Below are 26116 nucleotides of genomic sequence, written 5' to 3'. Positions count from 1 at the left end.
TTGTGAATGAAGCCCGGTCCATCACACAAAGCACCCTACCCTCCATTGACTCTGTCTGCACCCCCCACTGCCTTGGAAAGGCAGGCTACACAATCACAGACCCCTCCCGCTGTGGTTATACTGTCTTCTCACCTCTCCCACTGATCAGAGAATACTTGAGAGCACATACCAGAAGCCTCAAGGAAAGCTTCTACCCGCTGTTATCTATCCCTTGAATGGAGATCTCATATGCTAGAAGATTAGTTCCTGATCTTCCAATCTAGCCCACTGTGGCTTCTTACACTTTAATTGCCCATGTCACTCTCTCTGTAACTGTGACACTGCATTCTTCATCCTGTTGCTTTTAACTACCTTGATGCCCTTATCTCAGGCAAGCTGTTTGCACAGCACACAGACAAAAGCTTTTCACAGTATCAGATACAAGAGAGCTTTCAGATGCTGGAAATCATGAGCAATGCACAGAAAATGCTGGTGAAACTCAGCAAGTCAGGCAGCATCTACAGAGGGGAAATGAAGAGTCGACGTTTTGAGCTGAGACCCTTGACCAGGACTGGAGAGGAAGGGGGCAGAAGCCAAATGAGAAGGTGTGGGGGGGGGTACAAGCTAGCCAGTGATAGGGAGTGCTGGTGAGGGGGAAGGTGGTGGGTGGGGGGAGGGCTAATAATATGAGAGGATGGGAGGTGATAGATGGAAGCGGTAAAGGCAGAAGGAGGAGGAATCTAATCGGAGAGGACAGGGGACATGAAATAACGGGATGAAGGTGGTGAACCAGAGGGAGGGGTTGGACAGGTCGTGATGGTGGGGAGGGCGAAGAGACAGGTGAGAGGGCTACTAGAATGAGTGGAAACACAAAAGTGGTAGGGGTGGGGGTAAAAATGGAGGGGGAGTGGTTACCGGACGTTCGGGAAATGGATGTTCACGCCATCAGCTTTGAGATAACCCAGATGTAAAATGAGGTGTTGATTCAACCTGCATTTGACTTCATCATGGCAGTGGAGGAGGCCCTGGACAGACATTTTGGTGTGGGAATGAGAAAACTATTATAAACTAACCAATTGATTATGGATTCTGGGGTACACCTTATCCTCAGTGCTCACTACCAATACAGTGCACGTGAATACATATTGATACAAACACACCACATCATCTTTGAAGCATTATAGGGACCAGGTCATTGCAACTACTCGTAGATCATTGCAACTCCCATTCTAACGGCAGACGTGGAAGCCCAGCAGTGGTGTGCTGATATCCTGCATCTTCCTTCAGTTATCAGCCAGTGAAAACTGCCCAGGTTAGATGTGACACAACCTGAGCAACTCTATTAAATTCAAGGGAGATGAACAGCTTTAAGGGAAAGATGCATGTAATGTACATTTAATTAAAACGAATTTATTTAAAAATGATTATTTTGTTTTAAAAATGTTTCCCATGACCTCCGGAAGGCCATCTCATGTGCAAAGTGGCAATTCCAGACTAAACTTGAAGCACAGATTCCTGACAACTCTGATAGGGCTTGGATGCCATCACTGCTAGGAAGCAAAACCAAGTGACATAAATGGCAAGACGTTCACTCCCTGATGAGCTCGATGCCTTTTATGCTTTCTGTTAGGAAGTATTCTGGAGTTAAATAAATACAGCAGATATTAATTCAAGCATGAGCCAGTCTTCAGCTCTTAAAGTAAATTGCAAGCAGTAAATTGAAATTAAAGGCGCACCTTTGCAAATAAACAATTCTGCCTTTGCAGCACAGACTAAGGGATATGGTTTGCAAAATGGCGGCCATGAATCACGTCTGCATGTGCATCAGCCAATGTTAAGAAAATGGGGCTGTGCTAATTGCCCTGCGTTACCGAGTTTAAAGACTTTGCACCATCAGAATCAGAAATCAGGTTTAATTTCACTGGTATATGTCGTGACATTTGTTGACTTTGTGGCAGCAGTAAAATGCAGTACATAATAATGCATTATGTGCCTAAACTGGAGAGGGTTCAAAGGAGGTTCACAAAAATGATTTCAGGCTTGAATGTCTTGTCATATGAAGAGTGTTTGATAGCTTTGGGCCTGTATTCACTAGAATTCAGAAGAATGAGGGGTGATCTTATTGAAATCCATTGAATAGTGAAAAGCCTTGATAGAGTGGATGTGGAGAGGATGTTTCCTATGGTGGGACAGTCTAAGACCAGAGGACACAGCCTCAGAGTAGAGGGGTGCCCTTTTAGAATGCAGATGAGGAGGAATTTCTTTAGCCAGAGGGTGGTAAATCTGTGGAATTCATTGCCACAGGCAGCTGTGGAGGCCAAGTCTTTACTGTATGTACGTTTAAGACAGAGGTTGATAGGTTCTTGATTGGTCAGGGCATGAAGGGATACGGGGAGAAGGCAGGAAACTGGGGTTGAGAGGAAAATTGGATCAGCCATGATGAAATGGTGGAGCAGACTTGATGGTCCAAATGGCGTAATTCTGATTCTATATCTAATGATCTTATGCTCTTATAATAGAGGAAAACACTGTGAATTACTGTAGATATATATTAAATTAAATAAGTAGTGCAAAAATTGAAATAAAAACAGTTGTGAGGTAGTGTTGATGGCTTAAATGTCCATTTAGAAGTCACATGGCAGAGGGGAAGAAGCTGTTCCTAAATCATTGAGTGTGTGCCTTCATGCTTCTGATGGTAGCAATGAGAACAAGGCATGACCTGGGTGATGGGAGGCCTTAGTGATGGATGCCAGTTTTTAGAGACATCACTCCTTGAAGATGTCCTGGATACTATGGAGGAAAGTGCTCGTGATGGAGCTAACTAAGTTTACAACTCTCTGCAGTTTACTTTGATCATGTGTAGTAGCTCCTCCCATACCAGACGGTGATCCAGCCAGTTAGGATGCTCCCAACAGTGTTTTTGGAGACATACCAAATCTTATCATATTCCTAATCAAATATGGCCACTGTTGTGCCTTCTTTGTAGTTGCATTGGTATGTTAGTCCAGGTTAGACCCTCAGAGATATTGACACCCAGGAACTTGGAACTGCTCATTCTTTCCATATCTGACCCCTTTATGAGGACTGGTGTGTGATCTCTCGTCTTACCTTTTCTGATGTCCACAATCAGCTCTTTGGTCTTACTGACGTTGAGTGCAAGGTTGTTGCTACGATACCACTCAACTAGCTGATATATGTCGCTCCTGTATGCCCTCTCTTCACCACCTGAAATTCTGCCAACAACATTTGTATCGTCAGCAAATTGATAGATGGGGCATTTGAGCTATGCTTAGCTGCACAGTCATGGGTGTAGAGAGAGTAGAGCAGTAGGCTAAGCACACATACCTGAGGTGCACCATCGTAACATTGTGTAAGTTCAGGGAAGTCTTCAATCAGTTTGTCGCATCCAAGGTACTTGAATAGTCAGAGGTGTCGCCCATTGTAGATATACAATTCAAAGGCAGCATTGTCAACACAATGTATTGAAGTAAGCAATGTCATTGCTTCTATTGAAACTGTATTGAATCACCTATTGATCTTAAAGGTATAAACATGTGATGTACTTTTGAGTTTGGAGACCATACCGAGAGGATTTCTGTTGTTCTGACAAATAAAGACATAGATACCAACGATCTCTCCAGTGAGTTAGTCGCAGCCACACTTGCTGGCAATAAAAGAACATGGAGGCACCTTCATGAACCACCACAGCTCCTGTCATCCATGCCACCTCATTCTCTGAGGCCGAGGTGAAAGCATCCTTCACAATGGTGAATCTATGGAAGGCACCTGGCTCAGGCAGCCTGCTTGGCCGAGTACTAAAAAGCTGTACTAATCACCTGGCTGGAGCGTTTATGGACAACCTCGCACTTCCGCGGTCCGAGGTATGTACTTGTTTCATCAATCGTCCACTAGGAACACGGTAACTTTCCTCATTGACGCTCATCCAGCAGCACATACATCCACTGTGATGACAATAGACTATAGACAATAGGTGCAGGAGTAGGCTATTCAGCCCTTCAAGCCAGCACCACCATTCACTGTGATCATGGGGCTGATCATCCACAATCAGTATCCAGTTCCTGCTTTATCCCCATAACCTTTGATTCCACTATCTTTAAGAGCTCTATCCATCTCTTTCTTGAAAGCATCCAGAGACTTGGCCTCCACTGCCTTCTGGGGCAGAGCATTCCATACATCCACCACTCTCTGGGTGAAAAAGATTTTCCTCAACTCCGTTCTAAATGGCCTACCTCTTCTTCTTAAACTGTGGCCTCTGGTTCTGGACTCACCCATCAGTGGGAACATGCTTCCTGCCTCCAGCGTGTCCAATCCCTTAATAATCTTGTATGTTTCAATAAGATCCCCCCTCAGCCTTCTAAATTCCAGAGTATACAAGCCCAGTCGCTCCAATCCTTTCGACATATGACAGTCCCGCCATCCCGGGAATACTTTCGAGGGTGGTCATAAAGCGTGTCAACTCCTGCCTGAGGTACCTCCTACCTGGATTCACTCTAATTTGCCTGTGGTCACAAAGGGTCAATAGCAGATGCTATATCATTTGCTCTTTACTCAGCACTGGAACACCTAGACAATGAAGATGCATATATCAAAACTAAGCTCCAAGAACTAGGCCTCGGTACCTCCCTGTGCAACTGCACCCCCAATTTGCACACTTGCAGACCTCAGTCAGTATGGATGGGCAACAACATCTCCTTCACAATCACCATCAGCACAGGTACACCACAAGACCGTGTGCTTCGCCCCCTGCTTTCACTTTATACTTATGTCTGTGCGGCTAAGCAGAGTTCCAGTATCGTATTTAATTTTGCAGATGGCACCACTATTGTTGGCCAAAACAAAGGTCGTGACAAATCTGAATAGAGAGAGATGAAAATCTGGTTGAGTGGTACAATAACAGCAGTCTAGCACTCAATATCAGTAAAACCTAAGGCACATTATTGACTACAGGAGGAAGCCAGAAGCCCAGAAGCCAGCCCTCATTAGGAGAACAGAGGTGGAGCCAAAGATTTTGACTTTTTTCTATAGGTGTACAGTGGTGAGTATCTTGGCAGGTTGCATCACATCCTGATATGGAAACACCAATGCCCAGGAATGGAAAAGGCTACAAAGAGTGGTGGACGAGTCCATCACAGGCAAAGCTCTACCCACCACCAAACACGTTCACACGGAGTGCTGCCACATCAAAGACCCCCACCATCCAGGCCATTTCCTGTTCTCGCTGGTACCATCAGAAGCTGCAGATCGCACGCTACCAGGTTCAGAAAGTTATTACCCTACAGGCTCCTAAACTAGCTTGAGTAATTTCAATCACCACTAATTTTAACCGTTACTACGATCTACAGACCCTCTTTAAAGGACACTTTACAACTCATATTCTCAGTATTATTTTCCATTTGCACATTGGTTGTCTTTATGTATAGTTTTTTTTGTAAATTCTATTGTATTTCTTACTTCTTTTTTGCAAATGCCTGAAGCAAATGAATCTCAAGGACGTATATGGTAAAATACATAACTTAATAATAAATTTATGTTTAACTTTGAAATAGTACTTTTCATGGTTTATGAATGCCCTGAAGATCCCCACAAGCACTCGAACAATATTGACAGTCAGAAAGGCCAAGAGGGTGTGGAAGGGCCGACTGCCAAAACACAGTTAGCAGATGCTTCCTGTTTTAAACCTTAGATCCAGCCTCATGAAGTCAATGGACAAGCACCAACTACAAGCAGTACCATCATTAGGAACTTGGGGAGACGAGGAGAGTTTATTTTTAATCAGCGAGCCTTTGTGATCTGGAATGTTCTATATGAAGGGCAGGTGGAAACAGTTTCAATGGGGAAATTGGTCATAGGGTTGAAACAGAACTATTCTCAAAGGTGTGGAGAAAGAAGGGTGCAGAGCACAGAGAAGATAGGGTGAACAGCCCCCTGCAGCAAGTTTATATGAAGAAAGTAACGTGCAGGAGAAATGGGAGTTAAAACTGCAGACCGAGGCACCAAGAAGGGTGTAGCAATGAAGTGGAGGTGAATTAATCGCTTTTAACTTCCATTCTTCAAATAGTTCACATACCTCAAGTCAGGCGACTGGCTACAAAATCTACCCTTGCCTGTCTTTGAAGTGAACAACACACACCTTCTCTCTTTGGAAATGTTTTGTCAAACATCTTGTATATTTATGCACACAGATTTAGAGCACATATAAAGAGAGGTGAATTTCAGCTCTGTTGTAAAAGCCTGCTATCACTGTCTAGCTTCTCACTGTTCCACTCTGTATCTTGAAAAAAATTAAAATAATGTCTCTAACAGAGACACAGAAAACTTACAAAAAATTTAAAATTTGATTTGAAATCAGTTTAAGTTTCTAGCTAGCAAAATAACTACAACAAAATTAATGCCAATGAGAAGAAATTCTGAGATAGGCACATGGACGATAAAACAAATAAAGGCTATGTGTAGAGGAGGATAAAAAGGGTTAGATTGGAGTAGGTTAGAGGGTCAGCATAACATCTTCAGGTGAAGGCTTGTCTAATGCTCTGTGAAAAGATTGTTGACCAGAAATCTTAATCCTGTTCTGTCCAGGATGCTTTCTAATCTTCTAAATATCTCCAGAACTTTTTATACTTAATTCAAGGTAATTCAAGCATCTAACCAAACTTACTTTTACTCCATGGTTCATACACCAATGGCCGTGTTCCACATTTGAACTCAATCATGAATCTAGCAGCAGAGGAGGTTACTTTGGACTGTCACAATTGGGCAAGGATGCTGGGAGCACCAAAGTGAGATCATGAACTTTCCAGTAGAAACAACGCCTTGATTTGGCCTACTCAGACTGAACCCCAGAGCTAGTTAAAGAATATTACCTGAAGCCTATGAAGAAAACCATTAATAAGGCACTTTATGTCAATGTTCATAGGATGAGGCAATATATAACGCATTAGAACACTAAGACTGGATCAGGCTTCTAACAAGTCAGCCTGTGCAGATGAACAACGCCACTGTACACTTCAGAAAGAAATTGCCAGATGAGAAATTGAATTGGCTTACATTGTTTCCATCAAGGGCAAGTTTGCAATTTTTAAGAACACACAGATCAACCTGAACATATAGGCTCAGATAACAGGATAATCAATGAAATATGACGCTTTCTCTGGCTTCATCTTGAATACATTTTGAGAAGATAAAAAGTTCAATGCCGCCAACTGCCCCACTGCTGATTGACCATTATGCTTTAATATACACCATCAATGAGAAAGCAGTGGTGTTATAACTCAAGCAACACACACAAAAAATGCTGGTGAACGCAGCATTCACCACGATGCTGCTGTGTTCACCAGCATTTTTTGTGTGTGTTGCTTGAATTTCCAGCATCTGCAGATTTCCTCGTGTCTGCGGTGTTATAAACTCACTGGGTCCAAATATCAATTCATTGTTAACAATAATCAAGTGCTGCGCTTTTCAATGATCACAGTATTCTTAACCCAGGCAACCTGTTCATATTCTATGCCTTCACAGTATGGTCCGGGTCAATTTTGACCCGGCCCAAGAATCCCCTCGTAACAAGTGTCTATACCAAATTTTGAACCACAAATCTATTTAGAATGTATAAATAGTCTATCTGACATTAATAAATGGGTGATTAATCCTTAATTAATGTTTCAGAGATCTAAAATCCATTTCAATAGATACGGGTCGAATTTGACCTGGAACAGCCTCAGTGTACAAAATTTTGTAGCACCTGTACATGTTTAAATATTTTATTTTGGCACATTTTTGGTCACTTTAGGAAAAGTCATCAAATTTCGGCTAAAAATGGCATTTAGGGTGTTTTTACTGCTGTCAAATGACTAAATGGGTCAAATTTGACCCGAACAGTATGTAAGGGTTAAAATTCCAAAATGTTAGCAAAGAAAAATTGGAAGCAACGCACCAATGGGTGAATTGTTCAACTTCGCAAAACTTTAATAGTACGGCCATGATTTGACCCAGCACGCTCCTGGAAAAATCTGAAATTGAGGACAAAAATGCTGAGGAAAATGTTACACATTATAGGAAGTGAACTCAGAGAAGATATTCCTGGAGGACACAGAGATAACAAACTTAGTGAATGTAGTGAGATTTCTGAACAAAAAGCAAAATCTCCCAATATCAAGTTATTTAATCAGTTATTTACTTATGCCTAAAGATGCAAAGACTTCTGCCAGGAAGCAAGATTTTAAACAATTGTTTGAAGGTTCTTATTTCATAATTATTGGGCCTCTAATGCTCATAAATTCTCTTATTTAACTTCTAGGAACATGATTTTTATTGACAGTGAGAGTAACTTGATAAAACTTTAATAAAGGCCAGATATTATTTTACTGAGATACTTTCAGACTAGCCAAGTTCCTGAAACTGTCAACTTGGTGGATTCATTCCTTCAAAAAGTAATCCAGACTCCTTGAATAATGATCTGCAAATGTAAGTTCAATGTCACCTTGGCATCTGGGGAATTTAAATACAGTTAATTAAATAACCTGGAACTTAGAGAAAGGGCTCTGGCAACAATGTTGATGTAATTATTGGGAGTAGACTGTCAGGTTCACTACTGCCCTTTTGGAAAGAAAGTCTGTTGCCCTAACACACTCTGGTTCACCTCTGACCACTAGAAATATGGTGGCCTTTTAACGTTCCTCGGAAATGGCCCAGCATGCTATTTAATGATGGCACCACTTCCTTAAGGCCCCTTTGAAATAGGCATCAAGAGTTTCCCTTGAAAGCAGTGCCCATATCTCATAACAAGGCTGCTCTAGACTCTAGCATCATTTCAGCAGGTCACCACCACAGGAGATTTCGCAACATCTCCTCGAACAATACGTTTGTTGACCAACTACACATTCACACAATTTCCTACTTTTTACTGTACAGTTTGTTTCTTCTGGTACTGTGGCCTGTTGCAGAAATTGAGAGTTCAGATCTTCCACATAACCTGTAAACTTACAGCAATAATGGATACATCTGGGTGCAGTGTGACTGTGGAAATGCAGAGCATTCTCTCCCAGCAGCTGGTGAGGCTTGGGGGCCAGATGAAACCAAGACAGTCTACCTTTCTCATTAGGTAAAGGTCTTAAGGGATTTGGAAGCAAGCGTGGCGGATGGAGAATTAGATAATATTTGAAGAGAGGAATGGGATTGAATAACCTTTCCCCATGACATAATCTGCCCTAGATTAATCTAAATTTATCCTATTGTCTCTTCCCACAACTTTTGCATCATGTCCAGCTCCAGAAAGGATACAAAATTTTCCTGCTAAAATACAGTATCTGGTTTAGTAAAGCATCGTGTTGCATGTTATTGTGCTTGGACAGCATCGTGCTCCTCCACAGGAATAATGGAGAAACATGGTGCCATCTAAGTGCAATAACTCAGAATGCGCCAAGTGGAACAAGTTGGAACCTCACCATAAATGAGGTTGGAGTGAGGGAAGGGTGGAAATAGTGATCCGAACTGCCAGGAAGAGGAGGGGGCCCAAAGCAGAAAGGTTCGATCTCAGGTTCCTTCCTCTCCAAACACTCCCACCAGGAATGTCTGAAGAATTTCAAAATGATCCTTCAGTTTACCCAGGTAGGTGAAAAGTAAACGGGTGCTGGAAAACCTTGAAGATGAATCACAAGGTTGTACATGGTATGCATACTTTGATAATAAATTTAATGTGAACTTTGAACATAAGAACATTTCCAATTTAGTTGTTAAACTAGTGGCTTTTAATCTGGTTAATATAACCATCACAATTGATGGTATGTAGAAAATTACACTTGCATAATGGGAGAGGCTACATGACCGTTGCACTAAAGGATAATTACACAAATATTAAGGAAGTGTAACTGAGTTGTTCAGATACTTTTGTGCTTCTACACACACACACACACACCCCGCAGGAAATTGTCGAGTCCCAACAAGTCCACAAACCACTATATAATTGTATGGAAGAAGCCGAGAATCAATCATGCACAAATCATTTTCCAACAATAGAGCTTTCAAAGGAGCAAGGATGACTTTTAACCTTTGCCCCCTGTTATTAGTGATTTGGACGGTATGGAATCTCTGCACTTCACTGAATTTGACCAACTTTCATCCTACTGATTTTACAGTAGTGTCTAGGTGGTGGGGTAAAAATGCTCCTTTCTTAGGGCTTATGGATGTGGTCATATTGGTTCAAGCAGGTTGTAGAACATAACACAATTATCAATAAAGGCAGGATTTTTGACAGCCTAAAACTGTTCAATTACTATATAAAATCAACATGTAAACTAGTGAAACTGTTCTCAAGGCCTGAGCTGGAGACAAATAGAGATACTTGTAAGAATACAAGTATCGCCTGTTGCCGGGGTCGGGGTCGAAACACTCGGCAGATATGGTGCTTGGTGTCGAATAGGTGGTCGGAGGCTCGGAGTTTTTCCGACGGACTCGGAGTCGGACTGTGGTCAGATGCTTCTGGGATGCTGCATCAGCAAGTTGGCGGCGCTGGAGGTTTACCGTCTGCGTGAGATGATGGGACTTTTGAGAGACTCTGAGACTTTTACTGTGCCATGGTTTGTTCTTATCAAATTACAGTATTGTTTTGCACTGTTGTAACTATATGTTATCATTATGTTGTTTTTGTTAGTTTTTAAGTCAGTTTGTCATGTGTTTTCGTGATATCATTCTGGAAAAACATTTTTATCATTTCTTGCTGGTGAACGCAGCAGGCCAGGCAGCATCAGAGAGGCCTGCTGCGTTCACCAGCAACTTTGATGTGTGTTGCTTGAATTTCCAGCATCTGCAGAATTCCTGTTGTTTATCATTTCTTAGTGCATGCATTACTAAATGACAATAAAAGCGGACTGCGTGTCCTCATATTTATAATAATATCTCAATATTCTTTGAAATTATAGAAGGTTTTTTTTAAACCAAATCATTCAGAAAGTCAGAGGACAATAAGCTTATTGCCTATTTGGGGTAAAGTGATGGTGCCTACCTAGTGACAAGACCCGAACATGCATAAATAATCAAAGCAAACACCGAAAGGGTTGTCTTCTCAATTTGACTTTTGATGATGAGTGGATTAAATCAACAGCAGCGATTTATTTTGGATTTCAATAGGGTTTCTGTGACTTCTATTTAACCCAGCTTTCATGGAAAGACTGGAGCTGGAAATAAAAGGAAGCTAGATTGAGTAGAAATCACAAAGGTGGAAACTGCTGACCAATTTGGTGTTGCTATTGGCAAAGGCCCATGCAGGCTGCACTGATGCAACCTGCCTGGCATCAGGTCTATTGCAGACCTCTCTTCTCTATTATCTGCATCGATGACAAGGAGTCACCACATCCGCAGAAGAATCAAAGGTACTAAAGAGGGCAGAGTAAAAAACTGGTGGCGTCTGACCCTAGGGCAGTACAGTGGTGTAGCAAGTAGAGTTGCTACCTTACAGTTTGGATGACTCATTCAATCCTGCCTGTGTGCAGTGTACATATTGACCCTATTATCACATGAGAAATACATCGTGATTCCCATGATGTATAAATATGGGAAAGGACCATTACTTCAGATGGGAAATGGACTAACAAGCAAGGACATCGAAAGCTATCCACTGGTCCAGACTGACAATGATGGTGGATGGGTGGAGAGGTGGTAGGTACATCTGACTATCTCAATCCAAGGGCTTTACTAGATGACAAGGTGTTTAAATGCCTCCAATAATCTGAGACATACAAAAAAAAATTAAAATCCTATAAAGTGTTGTAAAATAAGTAATTCAAATATTTCAAGTACTTACTTTTTCCACATTTAAACGGTTTAACCCCCTGAGTTGAAAACCTTACTCATAATAGTTTCAGCTCAGTTTTTGAGTGCACAATTGGGAAGCTAGCAGAATTATTGTACATTATTAAGCTACAGTAACTGCCCCAAGCACTAGGCCGAGTTATAGCCATGCTAATGGCCTGGAGTTGCAGAGTTTATGATTTAATCACAGTTATCCTGTGAATTCTGTCCTGTGTGTCCTCTGAGCTACACATCTGCAAAGAGAGACTCGATTTAAATGAAGGTCTTGCTCTCAGTATAACCAGTTCCATTACGAATCTGAATCCCTGGCTAAAGGCGGATCAGAATGGAGGAGGAACATCCAGGCATGCGTTGTGCATCTCTAGACTGTGTGACGGAACCACACGGAGGTCAAGCAGAAAAGTGGACAGAATACCCAGCAAACACAGGCACCCACTGCTCTCACTGTCGTGCGCTTTCTGCTTCACCTGCGGCCAAATCCTGCAGGTCATGCTAGCCTCACCAGCAACATGACAGCCCACAGAACCAGAGTGGAAGCAAGTTGCTGCCAACTCCCAGGGACTGAAGCTTGGAATATACCCAAATGCTCTGAATGCCAAACTAAACAAAATGAGGGGGGGGTGGGGGATTAAACTAAACAAGGGGGGGGGGGGCGGGGGATTAAAAAAAGGTAATGGGCCAGACGTGAAATGCATCCAGCTGCTCTCTCCTGAACTTTGATGAAGCTTCACTGCCAATTCCATCTCAAGTGTCCCTGGGAAATATTCCCCATCAGCCAGTCCATTCAAAGTCTAAGTCAAGTTTATTGTCATCTGCACAAGTCCACGTGTACAGGTGCAATGAAAAAATTACTTGCAGCAGCGTCATGGGCACATAGTATTATTTAAGCAGCATTCACAAGAAAAACATAAATCGTACACAATTTTTACAAGAAAGAACACAAACAGATTAAAAATTACCAAGCTCTCTTCAGTGCAAAATGATCAAAGTGGTCATGGTGATACTAAACTGTAGTGAATTCAGCCTCACCTTGGCAACACACACAGAATGCTGGAGGAAATCAGCAGGCCAGGCAGGATCAATGGAAAAAATGTACAGCTGACGTTTCAGGCTGAGACCCTTCAGCAGGACTGAAGGATCTCACTGAAGGGTCTCGTCCCGAAATATTGACTGTACTTTTTTTTTACAGATCCTGCCTGGGCTGCTGAGTTCCTCCAGCATTTTGTGTGTGCTGCTTGAATTTCCAGCATCTACAGATTTTCTTTTGTTTGTCAGCCTCATCTTGGCTTATTTTAGTCAATGATTATTTTCAAGAAAGGCACATAACTGAAGCTAACACAAACTCAGTGACTCCAGGCCATTACCATGGCTGTAGTTCAGCCTAGTGCTTGGAGGCAGGTATATAGCTTAAAAATGTATAATAAAGCTAAGGTTGTCATAGCCAGGGCTGGTAGTGGGGATAAGCTCCCACTACCTATAAAGTGCTCCAAATGGCGTGTTACTCTAACAAACTCTGACTACCAAGTTCAACTCTTGGCCTTCACACGTGTGGCTTAGCTACTAGGCCCGGCAGAACTGTTTCTACTGACAAGAGAAAGGGCAAAGGCGGACCACTGGCGCCCGTCAGCCTTGGACGGCAGCCCACCTAAGAGAAGGAAAACTCTGATTTTAAACCTCTGTTTCCTTGTGGCCATATCCACCCATGGGAAAGGGTTCAGGAGTAAACCCTGAGGAAAAAATCCGTTGCCGGGGTCCCTAAGGCAGTTTGATGTTGTTTACAACTTCACTCTGGCAGCCTCTGCGACGACACTGGTGCCACAGTGCATGGGCGCTTGCCCTTCCCTTTGACTACATCAGTGACGTGGAGAGGGGGAGCCCACTACATGGGCAACAACCAGTTTTTCAAATCTTCCCACCCAGGCTTGCGTCCAAGAGAGGACACAGTCCACCAGAGGCGCAAACACATGATCCCCTGGGATCAACAGCTGTCTGTCACCATAAAGCTATTAACTTACCGGGTGTGTACTCAAAGATTGTGTTGAAACTAATATACGGGAAGGTTTTAAACTCAGGAGGTTAAGCTATTTTGTCTCAATGATCACTCCATGTACTTGAACCAAGCTGCAACTTTTGGTTAATCAATTCAATCGTTCCTTCTTTTTCTCACTGCAACACACTCACCATTCCAACCCAGAAGAGAAAGAAGACAATAAGCCAGAGGATATCTGTGCACCTTCTGTAGATCTGTGGTCGCCATTCTCTGTGAGGCCCGTCAACAGCAGACACCTGAAATAAAAATGAGAAAGTCTGCAGATGCTGGAAAGACAAAGCAACACACGCAGAATGCCAGAGAAACTCAGTGGGTCAAACAGCATTCTGAATAAACAGTCGCCATTTCGGGCCGAAGTCCTTCTTCAGGACTGAGAAGGAAGAGGGATGATGCCAGAATAGAAAGCTGGGGGGAGGGGAAGGAGGATAGCTGGAAGGTGATAGGAAAAGTCAGGAGGCTGGGAAAGGTAAAGGGCTGGAGAGGAAGGAATGTGATAGGAGTGGACCCGGGAGAAAGGGAAGAAGGGGACCCAGGGAGAATAGGCAGGTAGGAAGAGGTAAAAGATCAAAATGGGGAAGGGAGGAGAAAAAATTTTTTTTAAACCAGAAGGAGAAATCGATAGTCATGCCATCAGGTTGGAGGCTACCCAGATAAAATATAAGGTTTTGCTGCCCCACCCTGAGGGGGGCTTCATCTTGGCACAAGAGGAAGCCATGAACTGACATGTTGGAATGGGAATTAAAGTGCACGGCGTCCAGGCCTTCTGTCAGACTCTTGAACAGACCCCTCATACACTGAAAGATAAATTATTGATTTCCTAGTTTACCTTGCTATGGCCCTTGCAGTGTATTGAACTTCCTCTGTAACACTATATTCCACATTCTGTTTCCCTTTGTGCTACCTTGACACACTCATCTATCGAATGATTTATCTGGATGGAATGTAAACAAAAGCTCTTCACTGTATCTTGGCAGATGTGACAATACATCAATGCAAATCTCTTCTCATAAAACAGTCCCTTCATCCCAGCTTAGTGAACCTTCAGTGCACTCTCTTTAGGGGAAGTACATCTCATCGCAGACACCAAAGTCAAAGCTGAAGACAATAACCTGAGTGTGTGCTCACCTAGACTCTGTATAGTTGTAGTAAGACATCCTGTATTAATGACCTACACACCACTTGCCTTTTTAACTGCTTTCTGCACTTGCAGGTTTGATTTAATCATATAAATACTGTTTTACCTTTTTTTCCCCAAACTAACGTCACTTTTGCCATGTATTGCTCATTTGAAGTTTAAAATTTATATAAAAAGAATTAACCAACACGCCACCTCTACCTCCCCCCAAACATCACTTGTAGTATTTTTCTTCACTGATGGAAAATCAATGGCAGACTGCAGACAGCGTGAGAGGTCATTGTTGGTGACGCAGCAAGGGATTTAAAGAGAGTTCAGGTGCTTTCAGTGCTCTCATAATGATCTATTAAGCACTTGGCAGAAGCCAAGAAAAAGAAGCAAGGTGTAAGTGGAGCAGCCATTATTTGAGGGGACAGTGTGAAAATGGCCAAGCTTTGGCTCAATAGAACAGGCAGATCTACTAAGCAAGTTTCTACCAGTTTCTATTTTTTGTTAATACATAGCTAATGCTGGGAATGGTTCCAGAGTTAGTGTTCTGTTTTTTGTGTGAGATGTGGGAACTCTGAGAGAACTCCTGTCTTCCTGATAACTACATCTGTATGAAGTACACCGAGCTGCAGCTCCTTAGAGACCGTGTTAAGGAACAGGAGCTGCAGCTGGATGACCGACAGCTCATGTGGGAGAATGATCAGGTGGTAGATAAGAGCTGCAGTGGAGGTGGGCTACAAATTACAACAGAAGATAGTTAAGGCATTTAAAAGAGCAATGCTGCGATTTAGTATGAAGGTAGATTGGGAAAATCAGGTTGGTGCTGCATCCCAAGAGACGGAATTTGTAGGATGTCTCCTAGAAATCAGGGGTCCCCAACCTTTTTTGCACCGCGGACCGGTTTAATATTGACAATATTCTTGCGGACCGGCCGACAGGGGAGGGTGTTCATCACAACCGGAATATAGGTGATAAGTCAACTATAAGTCACTTATAAGTGGCTAATACACTCAATTTCGTTTCTAAAAGAGTTTATCTAACGAATTTAATATTAAACAAACAGCACATATTTTCCTCGCATGAGTATAGTGATAAGTCAATTCTTCTTCTTATAGGCATCTGTTAGTCTCGTGAGACCATGGATTTGTGCCTTGGAAGGTTTCCAGGGCGCAGGCCTGGGCAAGGTTGTATGGAAGACTGGCAGTTGCCCATGCTGAAAGTCTCCCCTCTCCATGCCACCGATGTTGTCCAAGGGAAGGGCACTAGGGCTGATACAGCTTGGCACAGGTGTCGTCGCAGAGTAATGTGTGGTTAAGTGCCTTGCTCAAGGACATAACATGCTGCCTCAGCTGAGGCTTGAAGTAGCGACCTTCAGATCACTAGACCGACGCCTTAACCAGTTGGCCTCACGCCAACACTAAGTCAATTGTAAATCGCTTATAAGTCAATAGCATCATAACATTTTAAGTAACGTTTGGATATTAAACACACAGCGCATATTTTCCTTGTATGAACATATAAAATCATTGCAACACACCAATATCGCTGAATCAGTGGGAGCCCTGGGCTTGTTTCCCTGCAACAAGACGGTCCCATCGAGGGGTGATGGGAGACAGCGATACTCGAAGGGGGGTCCTTATGTCCAGTCTATTCTGCAATTTAGTTTTCGTTGCATTCATTGCAGAAAACCCCGCTTCGCAGAGATATGATGTTGGAAATGGAAGCAACGTTTTCAGTGCTTTCGTGGCTATCTCAGGATATTCAGCCTTGACTTTGATCCAGAATGCCGGCAGAGGTGTTATGTCAGACATACTTTTCAGCCCACTGTCATTTGCAAGCTCGAGTTGATCTTCTTCCCACGCTGACATGGATGATTCACTGGGGACATTCATAATGGGTCACGGACCTATTCCTTTGCATGTCTTGGGTCATTTGTTTTTGGGAAGTAACGCTCGAATTCTGTCGACAACAAAGATAGGTAATCGTGCACCAGCTGTGAGAAGGACGGTGCAGCCTCAGTCTCTCCCAAGTTCCCAGCTAATATTGGGAACATGTCAAATATGCCCCTGTCCACTTGCCGTCCCTACAGTTCCAGTTTGGCTGTGAAAGCAGACACTTTATCTGCCAACCTGAAGATAGTTGTCATTCTCCCCTGAAGTGACAAATTGAGTTCATTGAGCAGGTTGAAGATGTCATACAGATAAGCGAGTTTTGCTATATACTCCTTGTCACTGAAGTGTGCTGCCAGTGGTGACTTTTTTCCTGAAAGAAATCTTTGTAGCGGCTCTCTTAATTCAAAAACCCTGGCCAGGGCTCTCCCTCTTGATAGCCACCTGACTTCAGTGTGTAAGAGAAGGCGTTTGTGCTCTGCATCCATTTCCTCACAAAGCTGCTCAGACAGACGCGAGTTAAGGGCCTTTGCTCTGGTGTGATTGATAACTTGAACAACGTCATCCAATACGCTGTTAAGATCAGGTGACATTTTTCAGCTAGCCAGCATTTCCCTGTGTATGACACAGTGTGTAGACTGGCATTCAGGAGCAACCTCTTTAACTCGGGTAGTGAAACCAGGCAGCCGTCCAGTCATAGCTGCAGCCCCGTCTGTGCATATTCCAACACAGAATGACCAGTCCAGTTTGCCTGACATGTAGTCATTCAAAGACTTGAATAGTTCTGCCCCATTTGTGTTAGTTGGCAGTGGACACAACATATCCTCGTGCACATCATCTTGAAATATATATTGCACATAAACCAACAGTATTGTCTTGTTGTCGACATCGGTAGACTCGTCGACCTGGACAGCATACCATGGTGACTCGTTAAGCCATTCCAACAGCTGTGCTTCAATGTCCTCCACTATGTCATCGATTCTTCTTGAAACCGTGGTAGCTGTGCCATCTTGTTAGCTGCAGCTTCCCCCAACAGTTCACGGCACATGTCCTTGGCAGCAGGCAGAATCAATTCTTCACCAACAGTGAAAGGCTTCTTAGCCTTAGCAATACAGCTAGCCACTAAGTACCACGCTCTCAGAGCAGCAACGTTTGTGGAGGTGGTGGCTCCCAGCACTTGCTTCTGTCCCGCTTGCTCACATTTTTTCTGCTCAAAAAACTCATCGGGTTTGTCTTTAAGCACAGGGTGCTTGGACTCAAGGTGCCGAAGCAGTTTTGAGGGCTTCATTGCCTCATTAGACAGCTTGTCTCTACATATCACACACAGGGGGCTTGGAGCGTGCGAGTCACCGGTCGCAATAAAGCCATGTTTTATGTACGACTCGTCGTATTTTCTGTTGAAGGAAACTTTTTTTTTGCAGTCTCGGCCTCAGCTGTCTCTGCGTTACTATCATCGTTAGGCCTTTCTCCCCTACCAGCTCTTCCAAAGAAACTCTCAAGCGACGTTTGTTTTTTTACTCATCGAGTAGTTGTAGGACCGACTGATGACCTCGTGTCCGTAATGACCTCGCGTCCGTTCAAGTTCAACAGTGGGCATGACAGGGAATGAGGAAAGGTGCAGCTGACTCATATCATTTCTTACAGCCAAATCATATCGTTTCCTCATGGCCTGGTAGCACATGCTTTGCGGCCTGGTGGTTGGGGACGACTGCACTAGATGGCTGTTTAGAGCAGCTTGTGGTTGAGCCCACTAGGGGGATGGCAAATCTGGATTGGGTGTTATGTTAGGATGCATATTTGATTAGGGACCTTAAGGTAAAGGAATCCTCAGGAGGCAGTAATCATAATATGATAGAATTCACCCTGCAGTTTGAGAAGGAGTAACTAAAATTGGATGCATCCGTATTACAGTGGAGTAAAAGGGTCTAAATAGGCACAAGATCAGAGCTGGCCAAAGTTGATTGGAAACGATCACTAGTAGAGATGATTGCTGAACAGCAATGGATGGAGTTTCTGGGAGCAATTTGGAAGGTGCGGGAAATATACATCCCAAAGATGAAGAAGTATTCAAAAAGGAGGATAAGACTGACAAGGGAAGTCAAAGACAGCATAAAAACAAAAGAGTGCAAATAAAATTACTGGGAAGGTAGAGGATTGGGAGGCTTTTAAAAAGCAACAGAAGGCAAGTAAAAAAAGTTATAAAGAGAGAAAAGAAAAAATAGGAAGGAAACAATGTTTTTTTAAAGAGATATAGAGTACTATAGATGAGAGTAGATATTGGACCACAGGAAATTGACACTCAAGAAGTAGAAATGGCAGACAAAGAAATAACAGATGAAGAAATGGTAGACAAATTTAGTACGTCTTTCGCATCAGTCTTCACTGTGGAAGACACTAGCAGAATGAATGCCAGAAATGCAAGAGTGTCAGGGGGCACAAGTGCATGTCATTGCTATTAGTAAGAAGGTGCTTGGGAAGCTGAAGGAGTTGAAGGTAGATAAGCCACGTGGACCAGATGGACTACATCCCAGGGTTCTGAAAGATGTAGCTGAAGAGATTTTAGAGGTATTAGTAATAATCTTTCAAGAATCACTAGATTCTGGAATGGTTCTGAAGGACTGGAAAATTATAAATCTCACTCCACTCTTTAAGGGAGCGAGACAGAAAAAAAAATGAATAATGGGCCGGTTAATCTGACTTCAGAGGTTGGAAAGATATTGGAGTCCATTATTAAGGATGAGTTCTCAGGGTACTTGGAGGCACATGATAAAATAGGCCGTAGTCAGCATGGCTTCCTCAAGGGAAAAGTTTGCCTGACACAGAAGGGAAAAGATGAAATATGAGGGCAAACTAGCCAATAATATAAAGCAGGACACTGGAAGTTTTTTTTAGTTATATAAAGAATAAAAGAGAGTTGACATTGCACAACTAGAAAATAATGCTGGTGAGGTAGCAATGGGGACAAAGGAGTGGCAGTTTAACTTAATAAGTACTTTGCACCAGCCTTCACTGTGGAAGACACTGGCAGAGTGCCAGAGGTCCATGAGTGTCAGGGAGCAGGAGTGAGTGCCATTGCTATACAAAGGAAAAAGTGCTAAGTAAACTGAAAGGTCTTAAAGTGGATAAGTCATCTGGACCAGACGGACTACATCCCAGAGCCCTGAGAGAGGTTGCTGAGGAAATAATGGATGCACTGATTGTGACCTTTCAAGAATCAAGAATCTGGCATGGTTCCAGAGGACTAGAAGATCGCAAATATCACTCCACTTTTTAAGAAGGCAAAAGAAGGGAAATTTTAGGCCAGTTAGCCTAACCTCAGTGGTTTGGAAAGAGTTGGAGTCTAGTATTAAGGAAGAGGTTTTGGGGTATTTGGAGACAAATGATAAAGTAAATCAAAGTCAGCATGGATTCTGTAAAGAGAAATCTTGCCTGACAAATCTGTCAGAACTTCGAGGAAATAGTAAGCAGGTTGGACAAAGGAGAGGCAGTGGATATCATTTAGAAAGATAGAAACATAGAAAACCTATAGCATAATACAGGCCCTTCGGCCCACAAAGCTGTGCCAAACGTGTCCTTATCTTAGAAATTACCTAGGATTACCCATAGCCCTATATTTTTTTGAGCTCCATGTACCTGTCCAGGAATTTCTTAAAAGACCCTATCATATCTGCCTCCACCATCATTGCCGGCAGCCCATTCCACGCACTCACCACTCTCTGTGTAAAATACTTATCCCTGACATCTCCTCTGTACCTACTTCCAAGCACCTTAAAACTGTGCCCTCTCATGCTAGCCATTTCAGCCCCAGGAAAAAGCCTCTGACTATCCACACAATCAATGCCTCTCGTCATCGTATACACCTCTATCAGGTCACCTCTCATCCTCCATCGCTCCAAGGAAAAAAGGCCGAGTTCACTCAACCTAGTCTCACAAGGCGTGCTCCCCAATCCAGGCAACATCCTTGTAAATCTCCTCTGCACCCTTTCTATGGCTTCCATATCCTTCCTATAGGGAGGCGACCAGAACTGAGCACAGTACTCCAAGTGGAGTCTGACCAGGGTCCTATACAGTTGCAACATTACCTCTCGGCTCCTAAACTCAATCTTATGATTGATGAAGGCCAATGCACCATATGTTTTCTTAACCACAGAGTCAAACAGCACAGCAGCTTTGAGTGTCCTGTGGACTCGGACCACAAGATCCCTCTGATCCTCCACACTGCCAAGAGTCTTACTATTAATACTATATTCCGTCATCATATTTGACCTACCAAAATGAACCACCTCACACTTATCTGGGTTGAACTCCATCTGCCACTTCTCAGCCCAGTTTTGCATCCTATCAATGTCCCGCTGTAACTGCTGACAGCCCTCCACACTATCCACAACATCCCAAACTTTGTGTCATCAACAAATTTACTAACACATCCATCCACTTCCTCATCCAGGTCAGTTATAAAAATCATGAAGAGTAGGGGTCCCAGAACAGATCCCTGAGGCACACCACTGGTCACCGACCTCCATGCAGAATATGACCTGTCTACAAACACTCTTTGCCTTCTGTGGGCAAGCCAGTTCTGGATCCACAAAACAATGTCCCCTTGGATCCCATGCCTCCTTACTTACTCAATAAGCTTTGCATGTGGTACCTTGTCAAATGCCTTGCTGAAATCTATATACACTACATCTACTGCTCTACCTTCAACAATGTGTTTAGTCACATCCTCAAAAAATTCAATCATTTTACTTGGATTTTCAGAAGGCATTTGACAAGGTGCCACACACGAGGTTGCTTAACAAGATAAAATTCAATAGCGTTACAGGAAGGATACTGGAATGGATAGAGGAACGGCTGACAGGCAGGAGGTACTGAGTGGGAATAAAAGGGGCCTTTTCTGGCTGGCTGCCAGTGACTAGTGGTGTTCCTCAGGGGTCAATATTGGGACTGCAACTTTTCACATTGTTTGTCAATGACCTGTATAATGGTGGCTTTGTGGCAAAGTTTGTGGATGATACGAAGATAGATGGAGGGGTAGGTAGTGCTGAAGAAGCAATGTGATTGCAGCAGGACTTAGACAAATTGGAAAAATGGGCAAAAAAAAAGTGGCAGATGGAATACAGTGCTGGGAAATGTATGATAATGCATTTTGCTAAAAGGAACAATAGTGCGGACAACTAATTAAATAGAGAGAAGGTTGAAATATCAGAGGTGCAGGGGGACTTAGGAGTCTCGTGCAGGACTCCCAGAAGGTTAATTTATAGGTTGAGTCCGTGGTAAAGTAGGCAAATGCAATGTTGGCATTTATTTCAAAGGGAATATAAAAGCAAGGAGATAGTGTTTATAAGACACTAGTCAGCTGCACCTGGAGTATTATCAACCGTTTTAGGCCCCATATCTCAGAAAGGAAGAGCTGTCATTGGAGAAAATCCAGAGGAGTTTCATGAGGATGATTCCAGGATTGAAGGGATTAACATATGAGGAGCATTTGGCAGCTTTGGGCCTGTACTCCCTGGCAGTTAGAAGAATGTGAGGGGATCTCACTGAAACCTACCAAATATTGATAGGACTAGATAGGGTGGATGTGGAGAAGATGCTTCCTATGGTGGGTGTATCAGAACTAGTGGGGACAGCCTCAAAATTGAGGGGTGACCCTTTAGAACAGAGGTGAGGAGGAACCTTTTTATCCAGAGAGTAGTGAATCTCTGTCACAGACAGTGGTGGAGACCAAGGCCGTGGGTGTATTTATGGTGGAAGATGATCATTTCCTGATCGGTCAGGGAATCAAAGGATATGGCAGGAAGGCAGATGTATGGGGTTGATTGGGTATGGAGTCAACCATGATGGAATGGCAGAGCAGACTTGATGGGCTGGATAACCTAATTCTGCTCCTATGTCTTATGGTCTAAATCAGCTGTAATTCTTTGTAGAAATAACAGGCAGGATAGACAAATCAAAGTCAATGGATTTTGTTTATTTGGATTTTCAGAAGGTCTTTAACAAGGTTCTGCACAGGAGGCTGCTTAGCAAGATAGAATCCATGGTAGTGCAGTAAAGATACCAGCATTGACAGAAGATTAGCTGACTGACAAGAGGCAAAGAGTGTGAATAAAAGGACTTGGTAGTCCTTGTGCAGAGTTGTTTAACGATTAACTTGCAGATTGAATCAATGGTAAGGAAGGCAAATGAAATGTTAGCATACATTTCAAGAGGACTAGAATACAAAAGCAGGAATGTAATGTTGAGGCTTTATAAGGTATTGGTCAGACCGCGCTTAGAATATTGTGAGGAGTTTTGGGCCCCTTATCTAAGAAAAGAAGCGTTGGCGATGGTGAGGGTCCAGAGGAGGTTCTTGGGAATGATCCCAGGAATGAAAGGGTTAACCAATGAGGAGTGTTTGATGGCTCTGAGCCTTTACTCGCTGGAGTTTAGAAGAATGAGGAGGGAACTCATTGAAACCTATCAAATAATGGAAGGCTTAAATAGAGTCAGTATGGAGATGATGTTTCCTATAGTGGGAGAGTCTTGCACCAGAAGGCACTCCCTTAGAATTGGGGGACATCCAGTTAGAACAGAGATGAAGAAAAAATTCTTCAGCCATGGGGTGGTGAATCTGTGGAATTCATTGCCACAGGCGGCTGTGCAAGCCAGGTCATTTTGTATATTTAAGACAGAGGTTGATAGGTTTGTGATCAGTAATGGTGTCAAAGCTTCTAGGGAGAAGGCAGGAGAATTGGCCTGACAGGAATAATACGTCATCCATGACTGAATGGTGGAGCAGACTCGATGAGCCAAATGGCCTAACTCTGCTCCTATGTCTTAAGAACATCAACCACACAGAACTTACACTTTTAATCACGTCAAGAATGCTGCACAGAATTTTCAAAATGACCACACCTACAACTGATTAACCCGGCATGTTTGTGAGTTGTACAGTTAGTGGGGTGACTGCGGTGACACGGGAAACACTGGTAAATTATAATTAGCTGTGAACATAGCCCACGATGTCATGCAAACCTACCTTCCTTCCATTGACTCCATCTGCCTCTGGAAAGCAGCCAACATAATCAAGGGCCCCTTCTACCCCGGTCACTCTCACTTCTCACCCTCCCCTTTCCATCCAGGAAAAGTTAGGAAAGTCTGAAAGCATGTACCACCAGATTCAAGGATGGTTTGTATCCCACTGTTAACAGATCATTGAATGGGCCTCTCGTATGCCAAGGATAAATTCCTGATCTTCCAGTTGACCTCAGCACAGCCTTATGCTCTTTATTTGTTTAGTTGTGTTCTACTTTCCCCATAGCTGTTGTGCTATATTCTGCATTCTGATTTCTGTTACTACCTCGATGTACTTATGTGTGGAATGACTGTACTTTGTACGCATGACAGCAATAATAATAAACCAAACTATCTTTGAACACTCTGATCTTTACAGATCTCAATTCAGTTGCGCTTGACAGTAACCACACTCCTTTTACCCATAAATGGAAAAAGATTTTCTCAAACACTTAACCGTAATAAAAAAGAAACTATTTTCCATAAAGTGGAACCAAAAAATAAGAGTTCTAGCCATTCTAATGAGTGAAGTTTTGCATTTTATTTTGTTGGGCATACACAGTATTTGGGTTTATTCTGAGCTTTGAAAGATTTTTCAAACATACCCACATGAATTAGAAGATCGCAAATCTACCCCAATTCCTGACACCCTCACTCCTGTCACACACCTGACCCACGCTCCAGATCTCTGCTCTGACCGCACACACAACTGACCCACATTTACCAAATCCCACCAACACTGGTTATAGACCCAGCCCATTTTCCTGACCCTCAGTTCCAGCCACATACCTGACCAAATATCCTTCAGATTCACGGGCAGGAAAATTGAAGCAACGTCAGTGTCCTCTCTTGTTTCAACAACCCCAGAAGCAGTGCCCTAATTATTCTTTGTCCACTACGTCTGACTACTCCCTTGTTCCCAGACTCAATACAGACACTGCAGTCTGAACATTGTTGTGAAAGGAGATTACCAAACAGACAGAGAAAAGATGTGGTCAGAACCCCCTTGGAGAAGAGTAAATTCAGATTTATTTATAACATGTACATTGAAACATACAGTGAAATGTGTCATTTGTGCTACAACCAACACACTCAATGATGTGCTGAGGGCTGCCCACAGGTGTCACCATACACCAACATGGAGTGCCCACAATAACAACATAAACAGCAACAACAACAAAATAAGACAACAGCATAACCGACCCCTTTTCCCACAAACTCACTCCTTCACATACAGATAGATCGCCAACCCCAGGACAGTCCACCTCTGGGCCTCCAGTCCTTGGCTCCGGACTCTGAGACTTGCAAACATCAGGCCTCCAACTTCAGACTTCACACTGGGTTTGATGATCACAGGTTTGTCCTTTGGCATTAGACCCCCGATCTTGCCGATAACAAAGATTTTGCTTCCTGAATACTTATTGGGTGCACCTTATGGATTTTGGGCTTTTGATCATGAAAATCACCATGAAATTTCCATATCACACATCATTTGTTTGAAATTGCCATGTTATTTCAATTTATAATTCAAGTCAATTAAAATGTAAGTTGAAAAGTTTTTCTCTTGTCCAGGCACAACTAGGCAGGACAGATGCTCATGGCAGGCCAGGTTTCAGAAAGGCTATAAAAAGCATCTCACACACACACTGTACTGTGCATTGCGTTTACATGTATATCATTTGTGATCACGTTGATACGCATGCTCTATGTGCATAGCATATTGTGTACTCATTATAATAAAGTGATTTTATTTCCGGAGTATTTATGATAGCAAAGTATCTCACCGATGTTTCAACAGCCATGATACTTTGTTATATTTGTGGGAAGTATACGCTTAAACGTCAAAGACAGAGCATGCCTCCTCTTATTGAGAAAGCCTATAAAAGGGTGTAAAATTGGTGACCAAGACAAAGCCTGGGCTCCTCACGTTTGTTGCGCAACATGCGCTGTTGATCTTAGAGTTTAGCTCAGAGGTACTCAGAAGTCAATGATGTTCGCTGTCCCAATGATAAGGAGAGAGCAGAAGGATCATGTAACAGACTGTTACTTCTGTCTGACCAGTGTGTCTGGTTTCTCTGCTAGAAACAAGAAGTCCATTGAATACCCCAATCTCCCTTCGGCTACGAGGCCTGTGCCTTATGATGATAGTCTTCAGTACTGAAGCCACCAGAGACACAGAATCAAGAGGAGGCAGACGAAGAT

The 26116-nt window shown here is 43.0% G+C and overlaps 1 protein-coding gene across 2 annotated transcripts in view; it reads right to left on the bottom strand.

Annotated features, from left to right (window-relative positions):
• LOC140205797 (choline transporter-like protein 3) overlaps nt 1–26116 on the bottom strand; it is a 159434-nt gene that overhangs the window by 121001 nt on the left and 12317 nt on the right. For both annotated transcript variants that reach the window (XM_072273486.1, XM_072273487.1), the window contains exon 2: nt 13981–14085. In XM_072273486.1, the coding sequence (XP_072129587.1) occupies nt 13981–14085 (105 nt within the window). The remainder of the gene's footprint in view (nt 1–13980; nt 14086–26116) is intronic.

This window comes from Mobula birostris, chromosome 12 (genome assembly GCF_030028105.1).
Source record: "Mobula birostris isolate sMobBir1 chromosome 12, sMobBir1.hap1, whole genome shotgun sequence".
NCBI classification, from domain to species: Eukaryota; Metazoa; Chordata; class Chondrichthyes; order Myliobatiformes; family Myliobatidae; genus Mobula; species Mobula birostris.
Note: the sequence above shows the minus strand (reverse complement) of the source record. Positions and strands in the feature narration are given on the sequence as shown.